Here is a 15,469-nt window from a genome sequence, read left to right as displayed (position 1 = left end):
CTTAGCGCTTCATTTTTTTTGATAAATGAAATTCAAACAAAACAATGAACAAATAATAAAGAGGATTTAATGCAAGCTGAGTTGAGTGATTCCACAATATTAATCTGGAGTCCCGTCAAAAACACAACATTGGCGATGAGGATGGGATAATACGACTCAGATCCCAACATTTGATGCGTCACAAGATATACCCACGGCGAGAGATGGATCAAAATGCACAAGAATTGTCTCGTCACAAAGAAGTCTCTTCGCATGTTGAAAAGCTGTTTGTTCTTTAGCTGTCCATTTCCATTTAACTTCTTTCTTGGTTAACTGATAGAGGGGCTCTAAGACAGTTGAAAGATTTGGTAAACATTTTGAATAAAATTGTACTTGTCCTAAGAACGATTTTAGGCTCGATACATTAGTGGGTGGCGGCATTTTAGTGATTGCATCAACCTTTGTGCCTTTTGCAATGCTGTCTTTTGATAGTAGATGACCCAAGTACTCACACTGTGTTTCTGCAAAAGAACATTTTTGGAGATTGCAGCGAAGTCCCTTATCATGAAGTCGCTGTAATAATCTTCGCAGATTGTGTAAAGGGTCGGTGGCATCCTTGCCACTCACAAGGATATCGTTGATATAGACTGCGACACCTGGAAGATCCTGAGTCAGTTGATCCATTATTTGTTGATAATATCCGGGAGCTGAACTGATTCCAAAAGGTAGTCTCGTTTGATGAAGAACACCTTTACGTGTGCTGAGTGCGAGGCGTTCTTGCGATTTTAGTGACAACAGGATTTGTGTTTAAGCCTCGGCTAGGTAGATTTTGGAAAATCCGTAGCCTCCTCCAAATTTGCACATGAGATCCTCGGGTAATGGTAGCGGATATCTGTAAGTTTCCAATTGCGGATTAACTAACAGATTTGTCTCCGCATACTCGAATTTTTGGTCTCTCACCACTGGTTGTCTTCTTTTTTATTGGCACAATCGGTGTTCCAAATTCGTTGAAAGATGTAGTTGTCCAAATACCCTTTGCAATACCGGCATCCAAGCTCTTGTTGATGTTGTCCTGAATCTCATAGGGGACAGAATGAGGCTTGTGAAACACAGACGTCACATCGGCTTTGAATTTAATGTCAATTTCAAAATCTTTCAATTTACCGAGTTCTGGTTTGAAGACATCAAGAAATTCTTCACACACTTGTTTACATGCCTTTTGAAGATGTAACATGTCTGTTGCGGGCTTACTACGAACAGAATTTACTTTTTTCATTTGGAACAGTTGATCTATCGAAAGATTGAGCATTTGTATTGCATAACGTCCTAATAAGTGTAACGGCATAGTGGTGATAACACAGTTTATTTCTCGACGCATATCGTTCACAGACACAGGCAAGAAAACTGTTCCCATGACGGGAAGTTCCTGGTTGGATGCACATTGATACTTAATGTTGGCGTAAGAGAGTTGTGGCTTGTCAATCCTCTCCCATTTCCTAGTTGAAATGAAATTGTCACATGTCCCTGTATCTATTTTGAAAACAATTTCATGGTTGGATACAGTCGTAGCTAACATAAGCAGTGCCACTGAAACGAAATTGACCCGTGACATGCGACGAATCGTGTTGATGTTAGGCAAACTCGACATTCTCTTTTTACGTCTACAGGCTTTCTCGATTTGTCCAGTTTTCTGGCAGAAGCAACAAACGGCTGTTTTGAATTTGCAGTTTTGTCTGTTGTGGCGCCCATCGCATCGCGAGCAGGTTTGATTTTTATTGTCAAACTCCATTGTCGGCTCTGTCTGTCTTTCATTTGAACGTTTGATACGCTGTTTGTTTTGACTGCCTTGCTGAATTATCGGAATTTGTTTTCTTTGAGGCTTGATTTTATGGACCTCAGGTTGAACAGATAATGCAGTCTCGTTAGCCACTCTTGAGCCATCTTCTATCTCCGTGGCAACCTCGATGGCTTTGTTAAACGAAAGCTCATCCTTCTTGTGCTTGAATAGCGCTTCAAGAACAGCTGTGTTGTTAACTGCGCACATGAAACAGGTACGCACGGCTTCATCCAAGGGGTTTTCAAAGGATGGGAAATCGCATGTGACAGTGCTCTGGTGAATTCTAGCTGCCAATCCCTGAATAGTTTCGCCTGGTTTCCTCTGGAGGCCCGTCCAAAATTTATAACGTTCTCTGACAACAAATAGTCAGGGGTGGTACGCTCCATCATATATTTTTCGATTTCTGCATGACTGAGTGCAGTTATCGCGTCCAACTGCTTGGTTGTATGAAGACGACGTACTGTTTTGTTTACTTTCGTGACGTAACAGTTGACCTCAGTGCCCATGAGCTGTGGTGGGAAGGCTTCTTACCACGTGATGGGCGGCTGTCCACGAAGAGGGCGTCTTACCACGTGCTGACGACACTGCAGGCAGAAAAGGCACTTGCTCCGGTTTTTCTCGGCTAGCAGGTTTCCGTCTGTGGTGTGTTGACTTTTCGACTGACGTAACAAAACGCTCCGATAGGCAGATGCGCAGGATAAAGGTGAAAAATCCTCATCGCCAATGTTGTTGCAGCATTTTTCTTTACGGTCGCAATTTCATACTTGTCACCATTCACAAGCCTTTATTGTCGCTCTTTGGTCCAAGAAAACCAGTACCTGCTTTAGCTGCCAACTGCCTAGCCAGATGGGCCTTAACTTTAACACTCACTAAGTCAGTATGACTATAGAATTGAATATCGTAAGACAGCTCATCATGCCAATGCTGATATGTCTTATGATATTTATACTGTTTTTCGTACTTACAATGTTGTTGCGATATATTTGTATATACTCCAACTTATACTCAGTAATAAAAATGTTCTCTCACATATCACTTAATGAGTTGAGTGATTCCACAATATTAATCTGGGGTCCCGTCAAAAACACAACAACAACAAAAATGTATATAAAATAATAATAATAATAATAATAATAATAATAATAATAATAATAATAATAATAATAATAATAACAATAATAATAATAATAATAACAATAATAATAATAATAATAATAATAATAATAATAATAATAATAATAACAATAATAATAATAATAATAATAATAATAATAATAACAATAACATAATAATAATAATAATAATAATAATAATAATAATAATAATAATAATAATAATAATATATAATAATAATAACAATAATAATAATAATAATAATAATAATAATAATAAATAATAATAATAATAATAATAATAATAATAAAATAATAATAATAATAATAATAATAATAATAATATAATAATAATAATAATAACAATAATAATAATAATAATAATAATAATAATAACAATAATAATAATAATAATAATAATAATAATAATAATAATAATAATAATAATAATAATAATAATAATAACAATAATAATAATAATAATAATAAGAACTCAGGACCGTCTGATCCGAAAACGAGTGTCATACCACATAGTGGAATCAGTCTCTAAAGTGTACAAATAAAGAAGAAAGAAATCTATCCCCAGACAACCTGTCCGGATAATGGAGACTCTGTTTTGAGGAGTTCCGGATTAGAGGGACAAGACTGTATTTTGATTTTTTTATTTTTTCAAATTTGAATTTTCCTCCCCAAAATATACAAAATATGTTATTTGGGCCATAGGCAGGTCTTATATTTAGACTATTCCCTAATTTTCGTCTTTCCTGGTTTTGAACTGACTAACAGTGTCGTCTGCCCAATTACTTTTAATACAACATGGGTAAACCAAGATCAAATTATGTGATTTTATGCATTTCACAGCTTGAAAATGGCATTTTAAAATATATTTCTGTTTTTTTTTATGTAAAAAATCAAAATATCAATGAATTTGTCATCACCATCATTGTCATCGTCGTCATCACCATGATTATCATCATCACCATCATCATCATCATCATCAACATTTTATTAACATTGTCAACATTTATTTCATTGGGTTTTTATTTTCCTGTAGTTTTTGTCATTGTACCAATCATATCTCTGTCGTATTCTGAAAAACATGTACAGTGCAACCTCGATATAACGACATCGTCGGGACCGGGAAAACTTGTCGTTATAGAGGGATGTCGTTACAGAGAGGTTTCCTCTGTGTGTATATCAGGAGGTGTTTTGGGTCTTGTGTAGTGAATGTATACTTTTTCATTTTCCCTCTGTAGTTTATCCGGGCTTGGGACCGGCAATGAATGGAGAGTGGACAAAGGATTTATAAACAGTCCAGTGTTGACCTGTCACAGGCATTCATTGGGTGAAAGGCGAGCCTTCTGATTGGCTGCGGTTTTGTACAAATGTGACTATTGATTGGCTGAAAAAGAAGCGTTTTCATTGGCTACAATAAGAACTAGCTCTGGGCTTATTACGAGTAGACAACATACATAGAATGGAAGATACCACTTGTAATAGTTACGAACAATTTCATGGTAGACAAACACCTTCAAGGTTTGTCGGACCAGAAATGTCGTTATACAGGGGTTTTGCTGAAATGTACGTCGCTATAGAGGGCTTTTTATTACTAATGATGTATAGTAAAATAAAATGGGACCTGAGTACCATGTTGTTATACAGGGAATGTCGCTATAACGGATGTCGTTACATCGGGGTTGCACTGTATTCAAAATTTTGAACAGAAAACTCATCCTTCAAATACCCACTAATTAAAATGACCTTCATCTTGGCAAACACTTTCAAACATTGGACTTCACGAAATTCTTTACCGAAGTCCCAGGTGTGAGAGTTTTTACTAAGACGAGGGTCATTTTAAAACAGGGTTTCCAATTCAGGGGGACAACATTTTAATGACATTTCATGCAAACACATTGGCGAACCCCCTTTATGAGCGCTTAATTACAGTAGAAAAAGACATTTTGTACTCATTTTTTTTCTGTTTAGCCGTCGATTGGAAAATATGCTTAAGAGTTTATAAAATACTGAATTCCGTCAATAAATGGAAAATTGGCAACCTCGTGAAAATGTCAAACTTTGAAGGACGATAATTCTGACCAAAATTCTAAATTACGTGTGTGTGTCTGTTTTTTTTTTTTCCGAGTACAACAGAGCTATCAACAGTTGCCACTGATATTTATTTGATGAATTGTCTCCCCTTTCTTATCAGAATTCATTTTCTGTGGAATGTACTTTGTATTGATTATAGGAACCAAATTTCGTTCATTATTAGACTCTAACATTTCCTCTATATTTCCTGTTTTGGTTTTTAGAAAGATATGTGTGGATAGCTCATGCGGTAGAGTCACGCTCTCACCGGCCAGGCGGAGTTGTCGTACCAATAAGGTCGCGGGTTCAAACCCCCATCACCGCCGCGAAAAATTGTTATTATCTATTGTCTTCTGGCACTTTTCTACTCACTTTATCTCTTGTGTATACATGTCAGTGTGACCCAGAATAGATTTATACTTCAAAGTTCAAGTCGCCCCAAATGTTGTCACTCAATTGGATTCAATAGTCTGATGTCATGTCGCCCAACAACGGCGGCCATCGTGGTTCTAAACAAAGAAAATCGGTACTTTTTATTCTTCATGCTGACTAGAACTTTTCATATGTTATGTGGTCAGAATGTGTAAAAGTCAAAACATGATCAGATTTATAATGTTTTTTTTTTCCTCTGGATAGGCTTTTATGCTCGTCGGAGAAATATTTCATAAAGGCGTCCTCCATTTTTCCGATAGTTTAGAGCCAGAACTAAGTTATCATGCGTCATTAGGAGGGAAGTGACGTTACGACTGTTGAAGCGTATTGGGGTTTATCTAATATTATTCAGGTTTTCATCCAACTGAGTCATCCATCCAGAGAGTAGAGTCTGTCTGTGTATGTCACAAGGTCACGTCCTGTAACTTGGAGATTTGAATCAGTTTTGCTGTCCACAATGATTGGATAGTTTTTCCATAACCATACACACGCAGCTTTGTTCATGAATGATGTCAACATACACATAATATGGGTCAAGGTTATCAAAATGACCTGTCGTGATTTTGAATATTAAAAAAAATGTGAACCCTTTTAACAATTATCTAGGTTATTATTTGAGTACATAATTTTTCAATATGACTCAGTACTCGAGCATGTGGACAAAATTGCTTCTGGAATTTTCTTTTCCTTATTTGAACCAGTTCCCATTTGTCTTACTTTTTATTTATTTGTGCGTGTGTGTGTGTGTGTGTGTGTGTGTGTGTGTGTGCTTTCAACTTCATATTCTACAAATTGTCCCCGTTATTATCTTTCTTTTCACTGACGCTGAAATGACCTAAAAGTGCCACAAGAGCCTTTAAAACCTCTAAAAACTAAACGAAAACTAATTTTGTGGCATTTAGTATGCAATAACTTATATTATTTATTTTTTACTTACATTCCATAGTTTTTTTTTTCATGTGCCTTGTGTTCATGCTATGTAATAAAGTCTGTGATAGCCTTAACAGATGAATTGGATATTGTTTTTTTTTTTCAATGTGTGCTTGAGGCGTGGATTGATGCAGACCTGCCTACTTGAAATTGGAAAAAGAATCGTAGTTTTCATGGGGTGATAATTGAGCTTTTTTTATACAGCGCAATATCCACTAAATGTGCTCAAAGCGCTTTACAGGGGGTCCCTGGTCAACAGCAACATTTAACATGTAGGACGGGACATGACGCCTGTTAGGCGAAAATTACAATTTTTCGGACAAAGACAACAGTATTAAAACGGCCAGGTACTCATTTTACACCTGAGTATGGTGAGAGAATGTGAGTAAAGAGTCTTTTCCCGAGGACTCAACTGTTCGCCGAGCGAGGCTCGAACCCAGGACCTTCCGACCCGAAAGCGAGTGTCATACCAATGGACCACACAGCCGCAATGATAATATAGTAGACATTATAACTGCTTTTTAAAAAAATACAAATTTATGTTTAAATACATTAAATGAATGCTTTAAACTCGTTTATATGTTTATATACAAGCTTTAGCACCGTTTTCAAGAAGTTTATTGAATTAAACATCTTTATATAATTGCCAATTAGGAGCCAAAAAAATTCGTATTTCTATGAGATTTTCTTCGTGGTTAACCACGAAGAAAATCTCATAGAAATACGAATTTTTTTGGCTCCTAATTGGCAATTATATAAAGATGTTTAATTCAATAAAATAAACTTCTTGAAAACGTTGCTAAAGCTTGTATATAAACATATAAACGAGTTTAAATCATTCATTTAATGTATTTAAACATAAATTTGTATTTTTTAAAAAAGCAGTTATAATGTCTCCTATATTCGCTTCTTGATGGGATGTGTTTAAGTAACATACTCACCAGTTCTGCAAACCAGATCAGTCATACTAATACTAATGCATAAGACTATTTGTAACCTTCATTGTTTATAGTCTGATTTATTATGAAATTTAGTGAGAAATCACCAAACTGACGGTCAAAAAACAAGAAAAAAAGTTACCTCAATTTTATTCTTTCCATAAGTGGAATGCGTTTGTCTCAGATTGTGTCCCTAAGATTTGTCCAACATTGTGAATGTATTATGAGGACAACAAACGTGAAACACTATTTTTAGTGTGTTTGTGTATGGGGGGGGGGGGGGGGGTCGATTGTTTTCGCGTGTGAACGAAACTTACAATAGCATATGCTCCATACATTTTTTTTAAAAACCCCAGCAAGCCTCAACACTGTAATGTCAAAATACTGGTTCCAATATCATTGGAAATGTTAAACCACTCTTCCAGAGGATTGAATACATACCTTGTGTAACTCATCTTTTGGTTTCTCGGGTGCTCTTTTTTGGATTCGAACCACGAACCTACAGGTTAAAAACAAGTGAATCAGACGACAAAAGCAACAAGATTTGAATTTGAAGGAAGTTTTCTTTCTGGATCAAGACTGTATTTCTGTCGTACTCCGAAAAACCTTTATTTTTTTTTAAATTTTGGCCAGAAAACTCGTCCTTCAAATATCGATCGATTGAAATGCCCCTCATCTTGTCAAAAACTCTCAACCTGGGAACTCAAGAAATTATTCAAAGAAGTCCCAGGGTTGAGAGTTTTTGACAAGCTTAGAATTATTTAAATCGATCGATATCCGAAGGAGGAGTTTTCTGGCCAAAATTTTAAAGGCTGCCTCTATTCTCACCCCCCCCCCGGCCGATTGGATTACCGAAAAAAACGTCGCCGGCTTTTTGCGATTTGGATTTGATTGATTTTTTTTTTATTGTGCAACTTGTGACAAGAAACTTAACAAATTACTGCATTACAATCTTTGGATTAAACATACAACAATTGTGGACTACTTTTTATACTATTATGAAGACTAGCATCCCGGGGGTGAGAATAGTCACTTCGAATTGTAAAATGTGTATTTTCAGAGTTTGGCAAATTTTAAATAACAATGTGAAATTGAATGTAAGCTTCAATTTGATATACGAAAACAGTAAAATGGACATTCGGCTTTCCCCTTTATTAACAAAACAGAATGAAACACTACAAACATATCACACAAAGCAGCAATGTTACAATCCAGGAAGTGTCCGAGATCACAGACAGAAGCATCAAAGGACTAATGAATTCACGTCACATGCCGGACATCAGTGATAAGTATTTCATTTCCTGTCCATCTGCCATCTCGGAGTCGTGGCTGCTGTGACAAGAATGACGGGGATTGGTGGATAGATAGATCACTGTGTTACATCCGGGTAACACGCTGGCCGTGTCACGTGTCATGGGATTAGTAGCGAGTGTCATACCACTAGAACACAAAGCCACACTCTGTTAGGCAATCTGTTAGTCCTCGTAGAGTCATCAGGGAAAATCTGAAGCTTCAAAACCTTCAGAGCTCAGGGTATTGTTCTATGAGCGGCTATGTCTTGTGGTATGACACTCGCTTTCGGATAGGAAGGTCCTGGGTTCGAGCCTCTCTCGGCGCATTGTTGAGTCCTTGGAGAAGACTCTTTAATCACATTCTCTCACCGTACTCAGGTGTATAATGAGTACTTGACCGTCAACAGCGTTGTCTGTCGGAAAAAAAATTGTAATATCGCCTAATAGGCGTTATGTCTCGTTCTACATGTTACATGTCGCTGTTGGTCAGGGACCCTTTGAGCACATTTAGTTGATATTGCGCTATATTAAAGCTCAATTTTAATTAATTTTTTTTTATGAGGCAAAGAAGACACGTACCTATTTCTTTATTTGATTCACTATAGAAATAACAAAAAGGGAAACGTTGTTTGCCAAGTTAAATATTCACTCTTTACTGGAATACCAGGGTTTTCACTATTTCGATGGTCGGCGGATCAAACCTCTAACGTCTCTATTTTCACGATCGGCCGATCAAAACTCTGATGTCTAGGTACAGATAAAAACTCTGATGTCTAGGTACAGATAAAAACTCTGATGTCTAGGTACAGATAAAAACTCTGATGTCTAGGTACTCTGATGTCTAGGTACAGATAAAAACTCTGATGTCTAGGTACAGATAAAAACTCTGATGTCTAGGTACGAACTTAGGGCATATGTGTTTTATCTAATTTTGGGCAGATAATTTTGTTTAACATAAAAATGACCTTGACAATTACCATTTAGAGACAGTGGGTTCTGTGAAGGGTGGACTACTCACTAAATGTGCTCAATGCGATTTACAAGGAATTCCAAGCCAGCAGCAACATTTAACAGATAGGAAAAGAAGTGCCATGCCAGTACAGTGGAATCCGCATAAACCCAACACTCTTAAATAAACTTCTGCTTAAAGTCAACATCTCCTGTTAGTCCCAAATCTTGTTATTTATCTAAGTGTGTTCCATTGATAATGGATAAAGTCAACCTTGCTTAATTAACCCTCTCCTTACCAACCACAGGAAAATCGTCACATTCGTTACGATACAACCAACATTTTTCTTATTCAAATTTCTCTTGTACTTCATAAAGTTAAAAGAAAATGAACAGTGTGTTGTAGAGTATGTTTTGCTAAAGACATTATGTATCGCAAAAAATTACTGCTATTGTGTTTGAGTGATAAAAAATCTATTTTTGTGTTAGTTGGGTGTGAAGTTTTGGGGAAAATCTTGAAAATGGCTGGTAAGGAGAGAGTTAATGTCACCCAATCTTTCTGTACTGGCGGTGTTGGCATAATCAGGATTCCACTGTAATTTAACCTAGTTATCTGAAGGGTTCAACCGTAAACGTATTGAAGGTCAATCCTTACAAAGACTTTGAATTAATCAATCTGTGACCCAGCGCGTCAAACTGGTATCACATGAAGTGAAGCAGATTAAAAAAAAAAAAAAGGAGGCACACATATTATAAGTTAAAATATAAGGCTCAAGCCCTTTCAAATCGCCAATCATTTTAATTATGTTTACTTTTTTTTTGACATTCGCTTCACCTATATGGGATACCAGTTAGACACGCTGGGTCACAATTTGATTATTTGAAAGCCTTTGTATTGATTGCAGTTCATTATAATCTAAGGTAACAATGCAAAGCTGAAGACACAAGAAACATGTACACAATGTTTAGATCATGTTTTAATGACATTGTGTGAATGACAATTTTTGACATATTTTAGTGGCATAATTTGACATAATAAGATATGTTTTAATGACATTATTTGACTTAATATGAAGACATTATTTGACATAATATATGTATTAATGACATTAATATGTTTTAATTATATTATTTGACATTAAAATATATTTTAATGACATATTGACACAATATGTTGTAATGGCAATATTTGACATAAAATGTTCTAATGACATTATTTGACATAAAATGTTCTAATGACATTATTTGACATAAAATGTTTTGACATCAGCATCTCAGAACGGTATTATGTCAGGATGAATCGGACTCCAAAAAGTGTATTTTGTATTTAAATGATTTTCAAAAAAACACGAAATTGAGATTGTTCTCTATGTGTGAAATTGCATCTATTTTACACAGCGACGGATATAGATTAACCCAAAGCTTCATGTTTACTGTGGCTGTGACGGATAGAAATTAACCCAACGTTCCATGTTTATTGTGGCTCTGACGGATAGAAATTAACCCAAAATATCATGTTTACTGAGGCTGTGACGGATAGAAGTAGACCCAACGTTTCATGTTTACTGCGGCTGTGACTTCAAGTTCCATCACCTAGTCAATCCCGACATTGAACTAGGGAAAAGATCAAATCAAGAACCGTCAGCCTCCTAATCAGAAGGAGGAACTAGAGATGGCATCGGTCATAGTACGAGAATAACAGAGTGCAACGAATTGGAAATCCCCAAGGGATACGACAGGTTTGGTGTCCGAAACAGACACGGAGACGCTCACTAAGCAACGAATTAACAGCGGCAATACCTCAATTTGGAGGCTTCAAAGAAGAAAGCAAAGGACAGAAGCAGACGGCGGACGGGACAAGTAAGTCAAGCTCGTGAAGCACCGACGTGTTCTGCAAGGAGCGAAAAGGATAGAGTCAGGGAAGTCAAGCTCATACTGATATAATACCGTTTGGAGACCGTGGGTCACATTTCTATTATTTCATTGTCATTGATGAGATGTTAGCACCTTGGACAAATGTTACATAATGAAATATGATAAGGAGAAGAGAGTAGAAATAACACGAAATAAGATGTCTGATACTATCCAGCATAGCTATATAACTTTACGGCCGCACTCAGGAAAAATGTGTATTTAAAATTTTGGCCAGGAAACTCGTCCTTCAATGCCTTCAAATATCGGTCGATTGAAATGACCATAATTTTGTCAAAAACTCTCAAACCGGGGACCTCGTTGAATACTTCGTTAAAGTCCCAGATTTGAGAGTTTTTGCCAAGATGAAGGTCATTTTAATCGATGGATATTTGAAGGACGAGTTTCCTGTCCAAAATTTTAAATACTTGTTTGGTATTTTTTTTCAGTGTACGTCAGCATTAAGAGACGCAGATCGAGATGGTTCGGACATGTATAACAGCATGGCCAAGAACTGCACTCCGCTAAATCACCTGCTGGCGAAAGACGGAAGAGGCAGGCACAAAGAAACGGAAGACGATAAAGAGCTTAAAAAGGCTGGCCTTATATTGAATAACGTCGGAGTCCATGCAGACGACTGGCAGAACAAGGAGGTTCGTGGTAGATGACTTATGCGCCCCACGGCTTGAAGAGAATTGCAGAAGTAAGTAAGTAAGATAATATACAGATACACGATTCTTAAAAGTCACTCTCTATCAATTTTCTGGTATTTTTTCATCTGTGTGGCTTTCCGTATCAAAACGTTTCACAAGCAAGTCTCGACTTCACCCGGATAAAAAATGACTTGATTTTGGGGATTAAGAATGGATTCGTTTCTTAAAATTCATGAAATTTAAATTTATTCTTAAAACGAAGTTTTATTCATCAAGTCCATTCTGGAATAATAACAGATAAATACGGTGGGTCTCCAACTCCCGCTCTCACACTGGTTTCTGCTGTGTTCTTTTCCAAATGGGAGAGGAAATAGGAAGAAGTCGGTGGAGGTGGATTGGGCACACCCTTAGAAAGAATGACTCCACTATAACAAAGAAAGGGCAGAAGATCAAGGGGAAGGCCACGAGGACCAAGGAGAAGAATTGAAGAAGCTGATATACAGAGAAGTAATAAGACATGATGGAACGAGATAAAAAAAAGTTAGCTCGGGATAGAGAAGGATGGAAACTGTTTGGCTGACACAGGGTGAAAAAGACAACCTTTGGTTCAAGACATGAATATAAAGATAAAATAATGTCCCTTTTTATTGATCCCCAAGGGGAAATTTATTTGTATTTAAGGTCTATGTCAAGGAAAGACTAGGATAATATAGGTATCAGCCGCAGTGCAGCGCCGCAAAATGAGCTAGGGCGAGGTTATTTATTGCTAAAGATCACACTGTGCGTAGGGGAGGGGATCGAACTCGGTCGGTAGCTGTTGTTTATGAAGCAAGGATCATATCACTCTGCCACCCAGCCCCTTATGATGAGAGAGAGAGAGAGAGAGAGAGAGAGAAGGGGGGGGGGATGTGAGAGAGAGTTAGGGAGAGAGAGGGGTAGAGAAAGTGAGAGAGAGAGAGAGAGAGGTAGAGAAAGTGAGAGAGAGAGAGAGAGAGAGAGAGGGAGAGAGAGAGAGAGAGAGAGAGAGAGAGAGAGAGAGAGAGAGAGAGAGAGAGAGAGAGGATAAATGATGATGAATATGCAGACGACCAAGTATTGCACGGGGCAAGGCGGCCTTGTAGCTCACCGTTAGAGTACCTAAAAGCTCGTGGTGTCAAATGGCCCTCGAGAAATGGTAAGAGTCTTCCTGTCATAGCAATCATAACACATTGGACTTTTTCAAACGTGGACAAGTGGAACTGATGGGATGTGACAGAGAAGGATTCATTGTGCGGCCATATATACATGGTAAAGACATTGGACTATAGGAGATAAATTGAGATACAATTGGGAGTTAGTGTTTGTAGGCCCTGCCGACAATCGGACTTTCACGACGTTGAGCTGAACGAGGTTATAGCTTCACTTCGTTCCACGGAAAGGGCTTTATCGTGTACGCACCACGGCGTAGTCTCGTTGTGGAAAGCAGCATCACGTGATTCCCACCGTTCACTAGTTACTGGAAACTGTCAGCTTCATTCATGAACTGTTTTATTCGTAGGAAAGAACGTGGAATTTAAATTGCACACGACACTCGACTGCCATTTTACAGTTGGCTCATGAAAGTTTTTCAGGTCCTGGTAAAACCGAATCGTGAACTCCGTAATAATAATCAAGAGGCCATGGCCATCTTGCATTGAATATCATAATTTTAAGGTTGTCACACATCTATATCATCTCCACCCTTAAATCTTTTGGCACTAGTGTGTGAGAATACTTGAGCATTGTTGATTAAATGTTTATTCTCAGAATGGCTATGGGTGACGTCATTCGACTCCAAACCAGAGAGTGACGTATATTTTACAGGACTGGATATTCTCCGTTGTTTCCCGCCATCACTATGACTAAGATTACGACTCATATTGCTTTGCTCCGACGAATCCAAGAGCCTGTAATCGTAGCTGTGGTCAAGTTCCGACGATCTCGTTCGTCTGACCACAATGTTTTTACCCGTAGAATTATGCGAATGTAAATTTTCACCATTTTCATGTAATCCATTTTGAATTAAATTATCTTTTGGCACTTCAGCAGCATCTTTATTTTCTAATTCTGTTTCGTTTTCATCCACGATTGCTGGGATGGAGTCGACGGACAAAAGATCCGTTTCTCTCATTTCAGGCAAACTGGATGCCAAGGTTAAATCGAATGATCTGGAATCCGCATCATCATCATCGGCGTCCATACTGGAATCGATTCGAAAACTCTCAAAAGCCTTTTCTATTTCGTTGTTCATACTATTAGCTAAACTTAACGAACTTTGTGCATGGAAAAACTCTGTACTGTTCAAACTGCTTTTACTGCTCGATTTGAGTTTTAAGTCTCGATTACGGTCCTCTTTGTTATTGATATAACCTGTGTTCACGTGACCGTCACGAATCCGGAAGGTGTCCATGTTATGAATGTCTGTGCCATCTGGTTTATCCATTCTGTCAGACCTTGGGTCAGGGAATTTACGTTCATTTGCAGGTGAAAAACTGACCTCGTCGCGTTCAATATTTATCACTGAGGTAGGCGGAGATGTTTGAATGGACCGTATACCAACGGATTGAACGTTCTCCGTGTTTCCATCAATAAAAAGGCGGTGTGTACTTCCGGTGTTAAAACTGCCATGAGTTCCGTTTCTGAAAGGCTGAAGTTTGGACGTATACCGGTTCTGAAATTCCACCTCGCTCCATCCCGTCACACTTTGCTCCTCCCGACTCGTTTTCTGGCCACAGCAGAGAATTTCTCCACAAGGAATGCACAAAATTCCACAGGAACACTTCGATTTGTCTGAAGCTCTATACCGGAATGGCTGAGAAGCAACGTAGCTCATGGTGAGGCACATGAGGAACTCGACGAGCCGTAGGACGGTGTGATACAACCACCAAGGCCATGGTTCCGGTGTGCCTAAGGTGAACGTTTTGTACACACCAACAATGGCGTAGATTTCTAGCCCGACAGTGATCAATCCACATATCGCTGTGAAAAACGTGACTTTAACGGCCGTGCTCAGTGTAAACCGACCTTTAGACTTTGATGACGTAGAATACTTTTTCGACGTGGTGTTGGTCATGGAAGGATCACTGGTCGTTTGGTAGACCATGTTTTTCTGACGTTTCACCGCGTGAGTGTAGATCTTCCTGAAGATGTGGGCGTACCCGAAGAAAAGGAAGAGGCCCCAAATGACAAAGTACATCTGGCAGACGAATAAGAGGACCTGCATGCCAGCGTACATTCCAAGCAGAACATCGGTGATGATGGAAATGACGAAATGGAAGATGACTATAAAGGCCATCACCTGAAATTGAATAATAATAATGATAATGATATT

General features: G+C 38.0%; 1 protein-coding gene across 4 annotated transcripts in view; it reads right to left on the bottom strand.

Moving 5' to 3' along the window:
• Positions 1-10,518: 10,518 nt before the first annotated feature.
• LOC144975493 (uncharacterized) overlaps positions 10,519-15,469 on the bottom strand; it is a 19,876-nt gene continuing 14,925 nt past the window's right edge. For all 4 annotated transcript variants that reach the window (XM_078919641.1, XM_078919639.1, XM_078919640.1 and 1 more), the window contains one exon: positions 10,519-15,436. In XM_078919641.1, coding sequence (XP_078775767.1) covers positions 13,817-15,436 — 1,620 coding nt within the window. In that variant the 3' untranslated portion in view covers positions 10,519-13,816. The remainder of the gene's footprint in view (positions 15,437-15,469) is intronic.

This window comes from Berghia stephanieae, chromosome 6 (assembly GCF_034508935.2).
Source record: "Berghia stephanieae isolate SIO BIC M18660-M18661 chromosome 6, UCSD_Bste_1.3, whole genome shotgun sequence".
NCBI classification, from domain to species: domain Eukaryota; kingdom Metazoa; phylum Mollusca; class Gastropoda; order Nudibranchia; family Aeolidiidae; genus Berghia; species Berghia stephanieae.
This window is presented reverse-complemented; position numbering and strand designations above follow the sequence as displayed.